At 36.0% G+C, this 21,751-nt stretch overlaps 1 protein-coding gene across 3 annotated transcripts in view; it reads right to left on the bottom strand.

The window, feature by feature from the left end:
• CEP83 (centrosomal protein 83) overlaps positions 1–21,751 on the bottom strand; it is a 103,715-nt gene that overhangs the window by 7,003 nt on the left and 74,961 nt on the right. For 2 of the 3 annotated variants that reach the window (XM_006197904.4, XM_031683255.2), the window contains 3 exons: positions 13,153–13,228; positions 11,198–11,355; positions 9,456–9,585 (listed from right to left, as the gene is read on the bottom strand). In XM_006197904.4, coding sequence (XP_006197966.1) covers positions 9,456–9,585; positions 11,198–11,355; positions 13,153–13,228 — 364 coding nt within the window. The remainder of the gene's footprint in view (positions 1–9,455; positions 9,586–11,197; positions 11,356–13,152; positions 13,229–21,751) is intronic. The other variant, XM_072973235.1, reaches the window with a different exon arrangement.

Genomic DNA, 21,751 nt, shown 5'->3' with positions numbered 1-21,751 from the left:
GTGGCTGTTTTTATTATTAATAGACCTAGAGTAGTTTTAGGTTCACAGAAAAATTTAACAGGAAGTAGAGAGTTCCTATATATTCCCTCCCTTCATGTAACTGCCCCTATTATTAACATCTTACACTGATGTGTACATTTGTTAAAATTGATGAACCAATATTGATGAATTATTATTACCTAAAGTCCAGTTTACACTGTGTCACTCTTTGTGTTGTGTAGTTCTATAGGTTTTGTCAAATGCATAATGTCATGTATCCCCTACTACAGTATCATACAGAATAGTCTCACTGCCCTAAAAACACCCTGTGCTTTACCTATTCATCCCTATCCCCTACTCCCACAACCTCCGGCACCCACTGATTTTTTTCCTGTCTCCATAGTTTTGCCTTTTGGAATGTCATATAGTTGGAATCATAACAGTATATAGTCTTTTCAGACTGGCTTCTTTCATTTAGCATTATGCATTTAAGGTTCCTCCATGTTTTTGCATCGCTTGATAACTTATTTTTTCTTATCACTGATAATATTCCACTGTATGGATATTATAGTTTTTTTTAACTATTCGCCTATTGAAAGAAAACTTATTCCTTCCAAGTTTTGGTAATAATGAATAAAGCTTCTATAAACATTTGTGTGCAGTTTTTTTGTGTGTGAACGTAAGTTTTCAACTTATCTGAATAAATACCTAAGAGTGTGATTCCTGGATTGTAGGATAAGACTATGTTTTAACTTTGTAAGAAACTGTTGAAGTGTTTTCCAAAATGGCCATACCATTTTGCAATCCCACCAGTAATAAATGAAAGTTTCTACTGTTCCATATCCTTATCAGTATTTGGTACTCTCAGTGTTTTGAGTTTTAGCCATTCTAATAGATGTGTAGTGGCATCTCTGTTTTATTTTTTATTTAGAGCTAGAAATTACACTTAAAAAACTGGGAAAACAATTTGAAACCTACAATGTTAGTTTCCCTTAAAGTAGATCTGTATTTGTTTCTTCCAGGCAGCTAGGAACACTAACAATAGGGGTTTATTTAATCTAATTATAAAGACAGATTATCTAAAGCTGTGCTTCAGCAAGTGCAAGGGCAGGATTTTTTTTTTAAAGTTTCTGCTATATAGCATAGGTAACTATATTCAATACCTTGTAGTGACCTTTAATGGAAAAAAAAATGAAAACAAATATATGTGTGTGTATACATGACTGGGACACTGTGCTGTACACCAGAAACTGACACATTACAACTGATGGTACTTCAATTAAAAAAAAATAATTGCAAGGGCCACTCTATTTTCAGTTCACTCTTAGTCCAAGAGTACACCCCAGCAGGGTCTCAACCCAAAGCACTAGTGGACTTTGACTTGAGACCCTCTCTCTGGCAGATTCTCAACTCCAATTTTCGTTCCTCAAGCCCTGTGACATTGTCAAAAGCTCTGCTTCATTTCTCAGCCTCTCAGCTGTCTCTTCTGGAACTGGCAGTTTCCTCTGAGGGAAAAACAGCCCCAAATGCTGTGCTCACCTCTCTAGGTTTCCTATCCAGGATCTTGGCCTCTTAATTCTTCACTGCCTTTCATGGAGATATTTTTAAAAATATTTTGTCCAATTCCTCCAGTTCCCATGTGGAGAGCTGATCCACATATTCCCTAATCTGGCATTATCAAAAGTATATGCTCCTTTTAGGTATTTTAGTTCAACTAACAGCAGACATTTTAAAGATGGAAATGCTTAATATTTCATTATTATATGATTATATAAACCTGCAATCTTAACATCTAGCTATAATTCTCCATTTATACTGCTCATTTAAGTAGTACAATACAAAAATTTCTACTTTCATCATCAAGCATATTCATATATACACTCACATATATACACATACACACACACATATATAGAGTACACACTTAACTCGGCCCTGTATCAACCATAGGTAATACAAAATACAGAGATTTCTGAAGAGAATTCTAGTCAATAAAATCTTGGGAAAAGGCTTTTTAGAAAGGATAAGCAATCAATTAAGGGGAATATAATTCTCTAGAAATGTGGACTCCCTGAAGGTTCTCCAGCAGGAGACTGATGGGTAAAACATTGTTTTGAAATATGGGATCAGTGTATAGGATAGATTCTGAAGTTTGCCTCTTAAGAGTTAAATCTGGAGATAGGCTTCCTGAAGACAGGATTCAGGACAATGTTGTCCTCATCCTCATCACTGTAAAAATAACCAACCATTTACTGAGCACTTACTCTTCGTCAAGAACTGAGCTAGGATGCAGTAAGAGAAATGGATGACTGGTTGACTAGTAGACTGAATGAATGCCTTAGACGCTAATGTAAATCATTTCTTTACAGACACCTTCATTACCTTGACCCAAGTCGCCTTCTCTTCAAGCTCACCTGCAAAACTCCAACCTTAGTTAAATGACTGCTGGATGCATACATGGATCCATGGCAACTGAACAGAGTTGGCACATGACACACACAACTGGGTTGACTGGTCTCACCTTAAACCAACCACCACTCCCTAGCACTACCTGGCAATCCTACTAATTTCCTTAATCCAATCAGTCTCCCAAACTCTCATTCTTTTAGTTTCTTGTCTCTCCTCAAATTCTGACATTTTCACTCTTCACAGTCTGAGCTGGTGACTCAGATTCTTTTTTGCACTGAGAAAGTAGCATCAATCAGCAGAGCATTTCCAGAGATTTCCACTATACCTGTCAACTTACCAGGAATTTACAAGCATATATTTTGTCTTCCTTCCACTTACAATAGATACACTGTGTTTCTATCCCTTCCACCTCTGAGTTGGCTCTAATGCCCTTCTGCCTTCTATGGGATATCATTCCCTCATTTGCCCCCTCTTTCTCCTGCATCATCAATTTTCCCCTTGCTACTACATCATCCTATAATTTCCCCCTTCTTAAAAGAAGACTTTGATCCCACAACCCTAGTTTCTACCCCAGTTCTCTGTTCTTCACAACAAAACTCCTTAGACAAACTCTGCATTCCACTTCAATCAGGTCTACATACCTACCACCCTACAGAAGCAACTCTTCACAAACCCACCACCAATGACGACAGAGCCAAATGGATTCCTAGCCTTCCTCTGACTATTTTACCATCTCACTATAAATGTCATTTGATACAACTCACGCTTCTCAAAGCATTTTTCTTCATTTGGCATCCAGTACTGTCTTGGTTCTCTTCCTGTCATACTGGCCATGCCTTCTCAGTCTCCTCCTTAACTTCTCACCTTCTAAAGTTTGGAATTCCTCAAAGCTCAATCCTCAGACCTGTTCTTTTCTCAGTCTTCCTTCACTTTCTAGATAACCTCTTTTAATCCCATTGCTTTAATACCACTGACATGCTGATGAGTCCTAAATCTTATCTCTAGCCCAGTCCTCTTCCTTCAACTCCTGATTCACGTATTTACCAGAATGCTTAGTATCTCCACATGAAGTCCAATGGGCATCTCAAAGAGTTAATGTGTCCAAAAGAGACATCTGTATTTTACCCCCAGCTTTGTTCCTTCCAAGGTCTTTCCCATGTCAGAAAAAAGCTATTCTATTTTAACCTGGTACGCAAGCACAACATGTTACTTATCTTCATCTCTTTGATACCTACAATCACTGTAAGCTCTACCTTTAAAATATATACAGAATCTGATCAACACTCAACTACTAGTTGTCCATCATCTCTTACCTGGACTACTGAAAAAGCAGTCTTCCTGAGTCCTCTTTGCCCCTCTACACAACAGTCAGAGATTCTCCTAAAATATAATTCAGATTATATCACTTCTCAATTCAAAACTCTCCAGTGCTTTCCTATCTCATTCAGAATAAAAACAAACAAACAAACAAAAAAGCCCCTACATCACCTGGCCTCCTACTAATTCTCTCCATTCCAGCTACCCAGGTCTCCCTCCTTGTATTCTTTCAATATACCAAGAAGACTCCTGTCTCTCTGTTTTACTTGCTATTCCCTCTGCCTAGAACATTCTTCCCCTATATAGAAAATGTGGCCTCCTTCTTTCTTTCCTTCAGGTCTTTACTCAAATGTTATTTTATCAGAAACTTCTCTGACCACCTATGTAAAACAGTACCCTCTGTCCCCCTTGATTTTCTTCTCAGCACACATCTCCACCTGACAGTTATTTGTTTCTTTACTGTGTCTCCATCTACTATAATGTAAGCTCCTCAGTGCAGAGTCTATTCCTGTATCCCTGCAAATAAAACAGTACCTGGTATATAGTAGGTACTCAACAAATCTGTGGAGTAAACTGACTAAATGAACAAATGAACACAGAGAAACTTTGCAGTGAAGAGAGTCTGAGCTAGGACGTTAGGAATAGGAATAAAAAGAAATGAGGTGGGGAAAATCCTTCCTTTATATACTATAAAGGCAGGATTCACAGGCTCTAGCGACTACACTGGGTTGAACAGTGTCTCCCAAATATTTGAGTAGAGTTTCAGAATGGGACTGTGATATAAGAAGAAATATATCTGGCCTTTGTCCTGGGTTTCTGGTGCAGAGCTCCTAAAACCCATGGAATTTCCTGAGTGATAGGAACATTTTTTTTGCTATTCACAACCAGCCCTTTACAATCATACCTGAGTTAATGCTAGTAAGTTAATTTAGGGTGGCCCCCCCTAGATTATGTCAAAATGGGGCTGGTCACCAGAAAGCCCAAGTGATAAGAGGTTGGGAACTTTCAGCCCTACTCCCACCCACCTACTCCTCACCCTCCACTTCCAGGAGTTGCCAGGGAGGCTAGAAATTGATCTCCATAAAAAAAAACTCTTAAATAAGGAAACCTGGAAGGAAAGCCTCCAAGTTGGTGAACACATTGAATTCCTAGGAGGGAGGCACACCTAGAGAGGGCACACCTTCCCCTCTATACCTTGTCCTAGTCATCTCTTCTATTTGGCTGTTCCGGAGTGTATCCGTTATAATAAACCAATAAAAGCAAGTAAAATGTTTTTCTGAGTTTCATGAACCTGGGTGAGGGGGTACTGTGGTAATCCCAATTTATAGCCAGTTGGTCAGCAGTATAGATGGTCAGGGACCTGGCACCTGACCTGGGGGCAGTCTTATGAGACTAAACCCTTTAATTTGTGGAATCAGATGTAGTGTCAGAATTGAACTGAATTGCTGGACACCTAGTTGGTGTCCAAAGAATTAGATAATTGGTTGTTGGTGCTTGAAAACACTCCAGAGTGACCTTATCTGAAGAAAAAAAAAAAAAAAGGTACAGGTAAGGCTGTCAGCAACCACCAGAAGCTAGGAGTGGGGCACAGAACAGATCTTTCCCCAGAGCCTTTGTAGGGAGAATGGCCCTCCTGGCACTTTGATTTTAGAAGTCTAACTTTTAGAACTGTGAGCAAATATATTTCTGTTGTGTTAAGCCACATAGTTTGTAGTAATTTGTTACAGCAGCCCTAGAAAACTAAAGCAGTGATGACTAGATTTGGGGAAAGGGAGCCCTCAGGATAAATCAAAGGTTTGAAGCCTAAGTGATTGGAAGAGTGACATTCGACTGAAATAAATGAAAGTCCAGAGGGGAAAGTGGCTGAAGGAATGATTTTGACTTTGGTTTTACCAGTCCAATACAAATCACAGGATAGTCAAATGGATGCCTTAGTGTTACAAATGTTACAACACAAAAGAGTGAAAGAAAAATCAAAAGAACACTGATGCAAGAATCAAAGCTAGGATTTCCCTTTAACCACATTCTAGCCATATTCACGGAACTCTTTTCAATAACCATGACTATTTATCTCTGATACCTTACTTTTCCTCTGACTTCTACAGCACTGCGCTTACAGCTTCTACCTCTACGACCGCTTCTCTACTGAATCTAGCAACTCTTTCCAAGTCAACTTAGTTCTTAGTCCTTTTATTTTTCAACTTTCCAAAATCTCAGGGGTCTAATTACACATCTCTAGTCTGAGTTACTGATATCCATGCTTTACAATCCATCATTTCTGGTTATCTACGCAGTATCTTCACTTGGGAGTCTAGGACGTGTCTACACGAATGCACTGCTTATCACTTCTTATCTGTTGTGTGTTTAGTCAAATGTATCTTCTCTTTCTACTCAACAGACACATGTTCTTCATTCTACTGTGACAACTCCACTTATATTCTCTCACAGCTAAAATACTTCATTTTTTTCTCTGTCTTATTTAAACACCATATTCTATTATTTTTTTTCCCTTGAGACTACTTCTCAGAGTCATCCTTCAAGCCCAAATTCCAGACTTCTTACCTCATTTTAAGTTTACTATAATAGCATCTTAACTGGCTTCCCTGTCTTCAGGCTCTCTTCTCTCTAGCAGAGTAGTTCTCAAATGTCATGTCCATACAGCTGACCTGGAAATGACTAATAGATGCTTTAGTGTTTCATGCTATTTTATTTCTCCAACTAGATTATATGGTCATCAAGGGCAGGAATCAATCACGGCCTCTATTTTCCCTCCAGTGTGTAACAGAATGCTAGGCCACACAACATATTCAATAGGTATTTTACAACTTTAAGACTATGGCTCATTTCTTTTTCAAAACCATTCAAAACTGCATCTAACCAAGAATTATTTCAGAGAGACATACCTTAGGATAAAAATAACAAGTTATCATTTCAAATGCCTCAACAGGAAAAGCACAATTCATTGTGCTCATACCAAGAGATCTCTTTTCATACTCACACTTCAACAATGTGCAGGGAAAAACATACAGAGAAGCCATTAATCACAGAAGGGCACTGCAACTCAAGATACTTGGTCAAGCTTTTCCAAACAAATCAACACAGCACACTATCATTACACAAAGACTCTATCTAAAAACACTTACTAGAGATGACATAAGCTTTGTGCTTAGGATGTTGGAGCTGTAAATGAACATACTCATATGGCAGTGAGCCATCTTATCTAGTTTGGGGAGAAAAAAATAAAGCAGCTACTCCCTATCAGGTTATAAGAACCTCTCACAGCAAAGCAACTCCGAAGGATTATGATTTCTGCCCTAGAGTTAATATTTTGTGACTTAACTTTTACTACACAAAATAGTCATCTAAATAAACTTAAAAAGTCTGTTGCATTTTTATGAATCATATTTAGGTAATCTTATAGCCAAAATTTTCCTATAGCAGCATCATCTTTAACTTGAATGAGAAAAGGATCTGCGTTAAAGAAATTAATGCTATAGTGATTATTCTGCCACAGGAAATAAGATGCAGGTGGATTACAGCGACAATGAAAAGAAGAGCAGTAAAGTATTTGGAACTAAAGAAAGTGAGAAACTAAAAGAGTAACAGTGCAGAAAAAGCACAGAATTAAGAACAGAGATATATATATATGTATGTATATGCATGACTGGGACATCGTGCTGTACACCAGAAACTGACACATTATAATTGACTGTACTTCAATTTTAAAAAATTAAAAAAAAAAGAACAAAGAGATGCAGACTTTAGTCATGGTGTTCTTACTCGTCAAGTGATCTTGGCTACCTACCAATCCAGTTTCCTAATCTGTAAAAGCTATCTGAATTCTAATATCCCCCATCCCTAAAATTATATATAGTTACATGCTTTTTACAGTATTTCTATGTCACATGTATTGTCTGTTTTTCCCCTTTGATGTAAAGTTGTAAGCCTCTATGGTGGGACAGCTCTGGGACATAAATTATTTACTAAATTGAGTTTAGGAATCTTCTACAACTTAAAATCATAATGTACAGATCACATTTTAAAAAGTACAACAGATACTTAACTATATTCACACCCATAATTTGGCAGTTACTTCAGTAGGAAAAAAATTATTCTACATCACTGATGAAAGGTTATTTTGCAGGTTTCTTAAAATATCACCTCCTCCCCTGTTCCTGGTGTACTACCTATGATTAGTTGATAATCTCTCTCATCACTGGATGTCACTTTTGCTCCAAAAGAAGTCAACCCAAACTAACCTCAATAATTAGAATCTGATCCCTAAGAGACATATCTCTAAAACCTCAACATAAAAGTTTTTCTTTTAAAGATAAAACCAGCTCTCATAATTTCTAATGATTTCTAGCTAAAATCTGGCTTCAGAGGCTTTTAGGCTTCCAACAATACAAGGAAACATAAGTAGGATTTCTGTGATCATCCCAAGCCATAAAACATTTCACTGAAATCCCATCAATACACATGCACTGCTCAGTACTTATCTGGACAGAAAAAGAGAAGAGCTATACACAGGGGAAAAAACAACAGAACAGCAATGTAAGTATTTACATGTGAGTGTAAAACACTGGGATTCCTACATAGTTAAGTGCTGCTTTCTAATCTCCATGTTATACTACTCTGGGCATAATGGGAAGAGAAAAGCACTATTCATAAACCAAGACAGTGGGAAAGGAATGACCTTTAGACTTCTTGTGTTGTCACTCCAACTACTGGGACACGTTTGGCAGCTATATCTAACAACATAAATAGGTGAAGAACTGTGTCCTTGATTTCCAAATTCAGAATATGTAAATGATACACAGTTCTCTCCTCTCATACAAACATGAACAGCTAACCTTTCCAAAAACACACAGACATTAAGACGCTGGTGTGCTTATGTCTAGAAACACCTTCCTCTCACTTCAGACCTCCTCACTTCCCCAGAAGCAATGCCACTACTAAGGGAACTTATCAAATGGAGACGTATCAAATCATTTGCAGGACTTTTCTTTTAATGATACCTTCTCCCACATACACACATGCCCCAATCTTGTTGGAAATAAATTCCGAATCGCTGCTGCAGTGAGCTGTGGTTACTGATGGGGCTATGCTGCACTACTTGGGTTTGCCGAGCAGAAAAGTTGTAAACCAATGACTTAGATGAATCATCTGGTAACATAACTTCCATGATGCCCTGGCCTAGTTGCCAGAAAACAAAGTTTTATAGGTGCTGGAGAAAATATGCCTGCAAAGACAAAACTTGAAAAAGATCATGGCTGTGGGAAATATCATGGCTGTTCCAGAAGCCTGGGGAAGGCCCAGTTCCCCCTGCAGGGGACAGAAGATGTTTGCTCCTAAAACCTGAGTTGGAGACAAAATATTTTAACCACAAAAACAATGTTCCAAGCAGTAGTGCACAGCTGAAACAGGCCGAATCACCCTATAATTTAAGAGCAGAATGAGTTAAATAAGACTTGTATAGGCTGGTCTAGAAACTTCATTAATGAACAACACTGTCTCTGTGGAAAAATGCATGTGGGCTATGACAAACTGACTTGTCCACAACATTTAGAAATAAACCTGTTGAGCAGTCTGCATTTTTCTCAATTTACTTTACAAGGTTGACAGCAAAATGTCATGTTTAAATATCAAATTAAACACATTACTAAAATCTCAGTTTTAATTATACATTTTATTCTCCTAAAATAGTTATGTTTTACTCTACAGAAATCACTTTAATAAGAACCACTTGCCTTTTTCTGGGCAATTGCAGCTCGCTGCAGTTTCTCTTTAGCTTGATTATACCTCTCTTCTCTGTCAGTGATACGTTCATGAAGCTTATGCTTCTCTTCCATCCACTGTATTTGCCTCTCTTCCAATGTCCTGTCAGAATAATGTATGCAAAACATGGGAAGTTAACTCTTAGAGTTAAATAGATACTATCAGAAGTATAATCAATCTCATTACCTACTTCCCCACATCCTTCACTGTCTAACTGCAGGCATTCTTGCCCAGCCACATATTTGCTAACACTGCCATTACTGAGTGTCTTCTATGAGCCAGGACCGTGCTTAGAACAGTATGTGTGCTACATCATTTATCTTTCAAAATAATCCCTTGAGTTAAGTACTTTTATCAACTCCATTTTACAGGTGAGGAAAACTGAGGCTTAGAGCAGTTAACTAACTTGCTTAAAGACTTACACTTGGTTACAGCAAGGCAACTGATAATCAGCTTTGAAACATGATACCACCAAGCTATTAAAAACAAAGATGTAAAAATCAACCCTAATATCAAATCTTAATGTGGTATGTTTTTTGACTAGGGTAAAATTCGTATCAATGATATTTTATAATAACATCATAACAACTTCCATTTCTAAAGTTCTTCTGTATGCATTATGATTTTTAGTATCATTATTACAGAAAGTACAAATGAGATATACAGATCCTGAGGAGTCAGATTACATGCCTAAGGTCATACAGATTTTAAGGGTCTTGGCTGGGACCAAAATCACGTTCTATTGACCCCTAGTCCAGCTATTTTCTGCTATATAATCCTATGAATAACATTCAGAAACCAATGATGAATTAGTTAAATCTTCTAGGTATACTATGATTAGAATTTTTAAGGGTAATTCAAACACTGAGGATTCCAAGATACAAATTCTTATTTTTTGCAAAATATAAGCAAAATAATTTGGACCCTGTGGTAAGTCACAACACATTATGGACAATTATCTTGCTTGCTTCCTTCCTTCCTTAAAATATGAAATAACAGAAAAACTAAAGGAAAAAACTTTATGTGGCAAAGTAGCCTTCAGAAGAAAAAATCTGAAAAGAATTTTTTGTAAATTCAAATAAAAACTTATAATAATGACATGTTACAGTCACAAAGTAAATACAAAATAGTAGTTTTCTACCATATCTAAACAAAACTTTCCAGAGAATATAAGATCTTAATTACCAACATCATCTCCCTACCAGTTGACTAAACTGTCTACTACTCACAGATTTCAAGATCAAAAAATATAAACAAATGAATGAGCTTTTCAAAAGGAAAATCCAAAAGGTTATAGTTTTAATTCTAGGAAGTAAGTTTTGCACATCAAAAATTTTTTTTCTGTTCTCTGGTATTGAGAAGAATAATTTAGATATTTGAAGTAAGAAATATATTGATTTACTTAATGAACAAAGAAGTGTTTCTTTAAAGGTTTTGAAAATACTTGGTCAGGAAGAATTTTAAAAGGTCTTATTCTCTAAATGTCTCGGAAAAAAAAAAAAAAACTCAAATGTCCACAAAGCTCATCTCTAGAAACAGAAAGTACATTACCAAAGACCATTGTACACTGTCAAGGGGTATTTATAACTTAGTCCACAAAATACATTCAACAGTGAAATTATCATTAAAAGAAATATATACAACAGAAATTAAGAAATTGATAATATAACAGAAAGAAAAAATAGTTTGTATGTTAAAAACAAGCAAACTCTACTTTTCAACTTCTAGTTGAGCTTTTTCAGCTTGACTTCTTAAACTTCGGCATTCCTGTTTTAACCTCTCCACCATTTCCTTCAGTATTTGGTTTGAATTCAGCAATTCATTCTCTGACTGTGCAAGTGAGGTCACTTGGATCTGCAAACTACTGATTTGCTTAAAAGAGAAGAAAGAAGAGAAACATAAGGCTACTAAACAAACACAACAGAGTACGGAGAGAGACAGCAGACACTAAGAATCTTCCCTCACAAATGCCCCACTCAAGTGATGCGCCCCTGAGGATACCCTGAAATGAAATAACAAAAAGCATCAGCATCAGAGTCATTTCTTAATATAATCAGAGACCATCAAGAAACTTATTCCTCAGTCTGCCACTAAGTCCTCTCTCTTCTTTGCCCCAAAAACAGGCTGGAGGAGGTACTGGAAATGGGAAGGTGAGTAAAGAGAATCCAACTATTAGAGAAAGCCTCCTAGGAAAGAACAGAAATTTTAAAAGCAGGTCAGCCGAGAAAGCTGCTAAGAAAATTCATTCTCCCACCCCCACATATCCTGTGACCAGCAACCCTTCCAGGAGTTCTGCTTCCTGAACAGTCAGGGATCATAAGTACAGGAAGGATCACTCTCACATTGTTTTCAAATAGTTTTTAAGCATTCTATACACCCAGTGTTAGCAGAAGAAAGATGCTCTGAAACCTAATAGGATTCCCTGGCCTCTAGAACCATTTATCAAATGAGGAATGTCACTCAGGCTGCTTCTCCATCCCAATTTACCTTTATCTGGGAGTACCTTTTCTCATGAAAAGTAGCTGATTATACAATTACAGATTCATAGGCTAGGAGATTCTCATTGCTCTTAAGGTACATCCAAATAATCTCCACTTGGGACAAATGTACAACTACTTCCTGCACAAACCATTTTACCAATTAACACACAGCTCTCACTTTTCTTTTACTTTCTTCTACCTCTCTTAGCCATTCTCTGTGCGAAGTTTGGAAGTTGAAAGCCAAGAGTCTCCAGATCAAAAGAACCCATTATGAGACTCAAGAGTCAAAAGAAACCAGATTCTTTATGCAGTAAATGGGAAATAATTCCATTACTTTCGATGGTAGCAAGGCCACAAACAGGACTATATTATGTCCAAAGAGCAACTGTCAGAAGAATAAAGTAAAATGGTGTGTCTCAGATTTCTACTTTAGAATGAATTTCTCCATGAAGAACTATTCAATATTTTTAACTGGAGTTATAAATATTAAACCTGTATTATAGGTGACTGAATAAGCAACTTTCAAAAGAGTTTAAATACATCTCCATATCTATAGGATGACAGAAAGCCCACACCAATGAAACTAAATCACTTCTCTCAGAGTATCAAACACTGTGCCCTCCTAGTTGAGACTTAGAACCGTAACTGTGTATATAAAACAATGCCACTAGCACACAAGCATAAATCCTAAAAGTGGAATTTTCACTCCTTATGATTTGTTTTGCCTGTGTAAATCTTTTCTGAACCCAAACAATTTTAATTAAATATGAATTTCCTTCCATAAATACAATTCTGAGTTTTCACAGTAATATAATAAAAAATAGCCCATGGAATAAGAAATGTAAAGTTGCAAGTCAATGACACATGTAACTTACAATGTGGATGATTTTTCTAATCCACATTTTAAACTCAGAATATCAGAATACTGTCCTTTAAACCTTAATTAAAAAAAAATTCATCATGGACCATAACATATAAGTATCTTAAAAACAGCAGTTAACAAAAGATGTTTAATAAACTAGAGCTTAAAAAGGTTTAAACATTTTATCTTTACATAGCAACCTTATCAATATGTTATCAACTAGAGTGGTATTTTCAGCATAGTTACATGTGAAATTCCAACAAAGAGTCAGAACAGGTTTAAAGAAGTACTTTCTTAAAAATGCAAAATAGTTTGCTAAAGTAGTACCTTTTTTAGGTCAGAACTTTCAATTTTTTCTTTCTCTGCATTTTCAATATCGACAATTTGTTGTTGAAGTTTTAACCTAAAAATCACAATCCAACAAAAGACTATTAAAAATTCATAGTTCATATATTTCACTGAATTAGACATTTTCTTGAGTGCCCATATTGACACCAGGCATTGTGCTATGCAAAGTGGTAGATTTAAGAACAAAGACTTTGACTTCAGGTAACTAAGTCGTGTTCGCATATAATTAAAAATGTAATAAGCTTCTGCCATGGAAAACTCTACAAACTACTGGCCTAGAGAAAACGAGAAATCAAGTCTATCTAGGAGGATGAGAGAATACCACACAGACAAAAATCTGACAGGTAGGTTTTTGACAAACGTAGGAAACAGCATGAGCAAATGGCCTTTGGTGGGCGAGTGCACAATGTGTCAGTAAGGCAGGAGAGAGCAGTCCAGTTCAGAAGCCCTTTCCAAGCCGTACAGTAGTTCACAATTGACAGAATGGTTTCAGATACACTGCTACTTCACTTTCACTCCACTAGGTAATGGAGCTCCTAAATGCACCCTTAATGCCCACCATCCCAAGTAAGTATCCCCATCTCCCACTTCATTATGTTGTAGTTTTACTGATTTTTAGTTCAGGATTTAAAAGAAGACTATCCAGTACTGTACACCGTACTGTATTCTATAAAGTCTGAACTTTCATCCCTGAAATGAATAAACACTTTCACAATTTGTGTCCTCTTCAAAAGGAATGACACATTCAGTCAAAACCTTAAAATGCAGCGAATCTCTGGTGACCAAGAGACTAACCTCATGAGAAAGATTTTACACTAATTAGGTTTGGCAGGATAAGACCTCAACCTCTCCCTTTTAAAAACCCTTCAAACACTTACCTCAAATATGATTCCTTTGGCATATACTACTTACAGTTTAGCACTATTAACATGCCTTTTGAAGCCAATTAGAACTGCTTCTTGGGAACACTAATAAGAGTTCAATAAATATTTGTCGATGGACTGAATGAACCAACCCAAATCCTGGATTAGACATTTAAATGTGCAAATTGGTGGGACAATTTGACATGGAAGAAACCATAAAATCTACTGCTCCATTTACATACAAATGCCAGAATCAACAGATCTGAAGGAAGAGGACCAGTCCTGTCTTCCTTACTCCTACGACAGCATCAGTCACACGCTTATTTCATCACTCTAGCTACACTATTAACTCTCTCAAACTTTCTGTCCATTTCTGCCTTAAATATCCATAACTGGTAAGAGATTTTTGCTTTTTTTAAGGAGAAAATTACTCCGTGATATAAGATCTTTTCAGTTAGGATTCTAAATGATAATTAAATTTAACAAATAAAAAGTAACCTTAACAGGGACGATCAGGTTTGGGAATAAGTTCAATGGTCTTAAATTTCAATAACAAATGAGTTCAAAACAAATAGATAATACTTCAAAAGACAGTGCTGAAGATTTAGGAATAAAGTACAGTATCTTTTAGTTAGAAGGTTTTCTGTTTGTTTGTTTTGGGGGGGTAATTAGGTTTTTTATTTATTTACCTTTGATGGAGGTACTGGGGATTGAACCCAGGGCCTTACGCATGTTAGGCATGCACTCTACCACTGAGCTATACCCTACCCCCTAGAAGGTTCTGAATATTCAAGATGTCACAAGTCAAAAGAAAGTAAGTACGAAGTACAGAAGAAAGTGCAATTAATTTTCATTAAGATACGAGTAAAGGCTACATAAGAGAAATGCAATTTAAACTGGAACTTGACGGCAAAATAAGAATCTGAGGCAGAGAAATTAAAGGCAGAGGTGAAGAGGAGGCTAACTGATGAAGACTCTAGAGGAAACAAAGGAGGGGGGATTAAAAGCACTGTTTACTTTGGAAGTAAAGGAAGAAAAGAATCTTTTTTTAACATTTTTATTGATTTATAATCATTTTACAATATTGTGTCAAATTCCAGTGTACAGCACAATTTTTCAGTTATACATGAACATATATATATATATTCATTGTCACATTTTTTGAAAAGAATCTTAATTAAAATAGAAAGGGAGGAGAGAATGAATTAACATATAGAATTTTCAGAGAGTAGGAAGTTGAAAGAATTCATATCCAGCACCCTTTGCTCAAGTACAAGTGAGCACACAGGAGAACAGTGTACACAGTTTCCCAGCTGAGTGGGAGGCAAGGGACGCAGGCTAAGAGACTGGAAGAATAAAAAAATAAAGTACAAAAACTACCAGTTTCATTATCTTCAATGAGAATGTAAAAGAAAAGAGTGGGGGGGAAATGGAATGCCTTTGGAAGGACTGGCTCTAAGAGATGACAAGGTCCAAAACATGGCTAAGCGTAGGGGCTGTTAGAGTAAAATAAAAATGAAGACTGCCAGAATGAAGATACAATAAACAAAAGGCTAAGGTGTTAGATGAGCCAATAATATGAACATTGCAGTCAATAAGAACGATGGTAAAGGATAGAAAATAGAAAAATAACTGAGCCAGACATCAAGGTTCTCGGTGAGTACAGGGGAATATCCTGTAGGTCACTAATTGGAGAGAAAAAGATAGGGGTAAGATTTATGCAAGGAATATCAAAGGAAAAGCCATCTTAACCAAAGTTAGTCAAACAATGGTCTGGAAGCAAGAGTTGGTTCACAAGCACTGATGTCTCTTCGTGGTCCCTAGTTGCAGAAGAGAGGAAGGAACAATGATTTCCACTTAAAAAGCTGCCAGGTAATAATGCCATCAGGACAAAGAATCCGTGACATGTTTAAAAAAATGTGGAGACTGCAAAACAGGTAATGGAACAGAGACTTCAGAAGCTATAGCAAAAATTGTTAAAAGCAGAGCTTTACTGGATTGTTGGCAGGGAGAAATCAAAAGGTAAAGGGTAAGTTGGGGAACGAGAGACTACGAAGTCAAGTACTTCATATTTTAAAAGAAATTATGGAAAAAATGGAAGTGTATTTGGTAGGTAGACCAGAGGGCCAAGGTACAACAGAGTATGCAGCTGTGGAAAAGTTCAAAGGGAAACATCTGGAATAACAGTGAGAAGGAGCTGTTCCAAGTTCTCTTCAAAGTACAGAGTAGCTAATTATGCTGATTATTGCCTAGGTTTTCTGTGTCAGGCAGCATGGATGTGTCATTCCAACAATCCATAAATATTTACTGAGTACCTAACAAGTGCTGAGCCCAATCCAAAGTGTTGCATATATACCAGAGAATAAGAGACAGAATTCTTATCTTTAAGGAATTCACAGTCCAACAATATTGACTGACCTTCCTTTTATGATGGAAATGTTCTGTAATTTGCATCATCCAATATGATAGCTACTAGCCACATCTGGCTACTGCATATTTGAAATGTGACTAGTGTGACTGAGGAACTGCACTTTCAATTTTTTTAAAAAATTTTAACTAATTTAAAATTAAACTTAAATAGCTATATGTGGCTAGTAATATATTAGGCACCAGCTTGTCTTCACTTGATGTCAGTCTCCATTATCAAGGGAAAGCAATACAGGGCAAGCAAGAGAAGTTGTATTTGCTTTTTCTCCACTGTCACAGATTCTTAGAACAAGTTTCTCGAGAGCAGCTCTTCTTGGACCAAATCACTGAAAGCAAGGTTCTTGCTCTGAGTGATGAAAATTTGACTCTAGCATGATTAACAAAAAGGGACATTCCTGGGCAGATATAAGAGACTCAGTGACTCGACAGAACTACAGAACCAGAACCAGGCTAGAATAATTGACCAGAATCACAGACAAGGACATGCCAAACGAACCGTCTGGTCTGTCAAATGCTGCCACATATTTTTCCATCACTTACTTTGCAGTTCAAATTCTGTAAAAGAACTTGTTCAGCTGGCCATGTATAAGTCTCCTTGCTTCCTACTAAGATGATACACAACAGGTAATTCATCTCGAAATGGAGTATAAGTAGAAAGGAGGATATATTAAGTAACACGTACTTTAAAAAAAAGTTTCTAGAAACCTTAAGAAAAAAGGTAAAAAACCACAAATGGAAAACAGAAGTCTAGCTTTAAAGAAAGCAAAATTTGAAATGATCAAGTTCCCTATCCCTTACTTAGTTACTGCTGTTATTTCTCCAACCTCTCCTCACTAATGATAACAAACTTCACACTACCCGCCTCCCGTCCCCAACCCCTTTCTGTCACTCAGAATAGGCATAAAACTTGGGCGGGGTCTGAGTGCCCTATCCCCCTGGCCATAGTGATGGGCCTTTTCTAGATTTTTCTAACCTGAATCATCAAGTAAGAACTGCCTTCTTTGATCTCAAAATACAGTCATGTCCTCACAGAGAAAGCAGTAGGAGAGAAGCAGACACAGGAGTTAGAAGACAGAAGGTAGATGAAAGGAGGGAAAAAGCTCTCATCTGACACATTTGAGTTCCTAGATTCAGGTGTCTGTGAGATCAGCATGATCCTGTCCTTTCAACAATTTATGTCAGTCAATAAAGTCCCTTAATAATTTAAAATATCTGCCAAAGCAGTGATTAATTCTACTTATCACAGATACCTGTTGTTTGTAAATAAATGGACACTTCTGCTTTTTATGCTTTAGACTTCTCACATCCTTAGCAAAACCTTTTTTTCCAAAAGTAGTCTCTTTCTTCCTACCACAAATTCTAAATAAAATAAGCTGTAATTGTAATTATTTTATTAACTGATCAAAACAGACCTAGCTGATGTAGCTAGACTTATAAATCGAAAAATCAGAACTGCCAGGGAGAAACAACCAAAATTGTAGACCATTAAAAAAAAAAATGAAGATTTTGCAGATTACTCCTTCTGCTCTATTTCATGTTGGTTGCTACATCCTTATTTTAAAATAAGTTGGGGGTCAATTACACATTATAAATGGTCTGGGAGAAACTGAAGAAGAATCAAAAAAATTATCAAAATGACTAGTGGAATAGAAAATTATATATATTTTTAAAAAGCTAAAGGAATGACAGCTGTTCTATACAGAAAACAACAACAACAACAAAAAATCTAAGGGTCAAGTTCATTATTGTCTTCAAGTAATGATTGCTGAACATTTTATCACTATGGCAACAGAAGCCCAAACCAGGAAAAACAGGCTTAAATTCTAACAGAAAAGATTCTAAGGCCAAACTGTGAGACCATAATAGGATAAAACATTAGAGTAGGGTTCTTGGGAGTGGGTCTCTCCTTTCTGGAGACTGTTAAGGATAGATTTAAAAACAAAAAAACAAAACAAAGACAGACAGACCTAACCTGTCCTGAACAGTTAAAAAATGTACCCACCCAAAAGTAAAGAGTAAGACAAGACTGGCTCTCAAAATCCATAACAGATTTATGATTCTAGAATTGTAGTAGCTAACATTTAAATTAATAGCTCATAAAACTTGACATTTGTAAATAATATATATGTATCGGCATAAGGTGATTCTTTCCTCAGTAATGAAAATCAAAAACCTTATCCTAAATAAAATACAACCTACAGCTTAATGAAACTGATTTTAAAAATTTCTCAACTTTATATAATTAGGAAGTCGGTAATATTTTAGAATTTAAAAAAGCAGATATGGGGACTTCTTAAGATAACAGCAAATGTCTTGTTCTGTGTTATATATAAGTCCTGCAAAACAATACAGAAAAATAAGATCCAATAAAGCCATGCAAAACCACAACCTTCACAAAACTGGAAGACAGAAAATACCCAAACTTCAAAACATCTGTAAATAAAAAGAGGAAAATAATTCTAAATCCTAGCAAGTGACCTCTCATGTTCCTGCCCGGAAATCTCTGCAGTAAGCATGAGCTCACTGCATGTGAACAGACTTAACTCCTCCATCAAAACAAAAAGATCTCTGACTTGGATCCAAAGCAAGACCCAACTATATGCTATACATAGAGAAAAGTAGTCATAGATAGAAACACACTAAAATAATAACAGGAGACTTTAATATATCACTCTTTGTATAAGACAAACCAAGCAGACAAAAAATAAAGTACACAAAAGACTTAAATATCATAGTTATTAATAAAGGTAGATCTTAAGGATGTATATATCAAATTTATACTTTTATATGGCGCACTTTCTTTTCTAGTCCTTATGTAACACCCACAAATATCAATCATGTTTTTGGAGGACTGAGACAGGGGTGAGGCAAGTGAGTTGGCCAAGGTGAAAAACAAAAGGAGACTCACTACAGGGTTCCTGCAAGTCCATTGTTGACACATAAGTGTGAGTATCTCCTTAAAATTTGCACCTTGCGTCCCTCATTTGCTTTACCCTGGTCCTGGCCTTGATATATTAGGTCACAAAGAAAGTATTAGTGTGTTCCATAAAGTGGAAATAAAGAGGCAATACTCCTTGATCACAATGCATTAAAACTAGAAATTAACAACAAAATTTTTTAAAAAGCCAAAAAATCTACCACCTGGAAATTAAAAAACCTGCTATGGACTGAATTGTTGAAGTCCTAACCCCCGTATGTAACTAACTGTATTTGGAGATAGGGCCTTTAAAGTGGTAACAAAGGTTAAATGAGGTGCGTCCTAATCCTACAACTGGTGTCCTTATAAAAGAAGAGATACCAGGGATACACATGCACAGAGGAAAGGCCCTGTAAGGACACAGTAAGAAGGCCAAACCAAGGAGAGAGGCCTCAGGGGAAACCAAATCTACTAACATTGAGATTTCTGACTTCTACCTTCCAGAACTGTAAGAAAATAAATTTCTATTGTTTAAACTATCCTGTCTATGGTATTTTATTATGGCAGCTTCAGCAAACTATTAGTTTGACCTACTATTAAACAATTACACTTTCTATCAATACATCTTCTATTAAAACACTACATATCATAATCTATAGAATACACTTAAAGCAGTGATAAGAAAATTCTCAGCATAACACTTTTACCAATAAAGATGAAAGAATGAACATTAGCTGAATTAAATTCCGAACTCAAAAAATAACTCAAAAATGAACAAATAAACTAGAAGAAAGCAGAATGTATATACAACATGATCTTAGAAAACTAAGAATCCACAAAGCACCTAGAAGATACACGACTTCAGTAAGGTCAAAGGATTCAATATCAATATGTAAAAGTCAACTATATTTGTATATGCTACCAATAAACAATTAGAAAGTGAAATTAAACAAAACCTCTATTTATAATCACACAAAGTGCTTAGAAATAAAATATAACACAAGAAGAACAGGACATATACAATGAACACTACAAAACTTTGATGACAGAGACTAAAGATGACATAAATAAATGAAGAGATATACCATATTCATAGACTGGATAGACTCAGTATTGTTGAGATGACAACTCTTCTCAAATTCAGATTCAATGCATCCCAATCAAAATCTTAACAAGTCTTTTTGAAAATGGTGATAACCTGATTTTAAAATTTATGTGTAAAGGCAAATGACCTAGAAGAGTCAAAATAATCTAGACAAAAAAGAACAAAGTAGAAGACTTGCACTGTCTGAATCAAACTTAACTATGAAGCTATAGTAGTCAAGAGAGTGTGATATTGGTGTCAAGACAAACATACAGATCAATGGAATGGAACAGAGTCCAGGAAGAGACATACACATATGTAGTCAACTGATTTTCAACAAGGTACCAAAATAATTCAAAAGGGGAAAAGACAGTTTTCAACAAATGGTGCCTAAACAACTGATGCCTACATGGAAACAAAAAATGAATGTCTACCACCACCTCACACCATATAAAAATTAACATGAACTAGATCACAAAACCTAAATGTAAGAACCAAAAATTAATCTTTTGAGAAGAATACATAAGAGAAATATTTGTGACACAGAATTAGGCAAAGATTTCTTAAATAGAACACAAAACACAAACTAAAAAAAAAAATTAACAAAATGGATTTCATAAAAATAAAAAATCTGCTTTCAAAAGACAATTAAAATAAGTAAGAAAGCAAACCACAAACTGGAAGAAAATGTCTGAAAAACATGTATCTTACAAAGGGCTTGTGTGCAGAACATAAAGAGCTGTTAAAACTCAGTAGTTTCCCAATTTTAAAAATGGCCAAAATATTTGAACAGATGCTTCACAAAAGTGAAGTTGCCTATAAGCACATTGAAGTTCCCTATAAGCCTTTACTAGCCATGAGGGAAAATCAAATTAAGATGGCAGTTGACACGATTACAATTACTAAGTTAAAAAGATTGACAATAACAAGTGTCAGCAGGATGTGTGAAACAAATGGAACTCATATATTGCTGCTGGGAATGAAAACTTGCACAATCATTTGGAAACAGTATTGCTGTATGTTATAAAATTAAATATACATTTGCATATGACTCAACAATCTCATTTCCCAAACATGTAACCAAGAGAAGTGAAAACGTGCATACAAAGACTTATATATAAATGTTCATAGGAGCACTATTCTTAACAGCCACAAACTAATAACAACCCAAATATCTGTTCATCAAAAAGGGAATGAATAAACAAACTGTTATATATCCATACAATGGAATATTAATCAGCAATAAAAGGGAGTGAACTACTGATACAAGCAATAACATGGACAAAT

Source organism: Vicugna pacos, chromosome 12 (assembly GCF_048564905.1).
Source record: "Vicugna pacos chromosome 12, VicPac4, whole genome shotgun sequence".
Taxonomy (NCBI): Eukaryota; Metazoa; Chordata; class Mammalia; order Artiodactyla; family Camelidae; genus Vicugna; species Vicugna pacos.
Note: the sequence above shows the minus strand (reverse complement) of the source record. Positions and strands in the feature narration are given on the sequence as shown.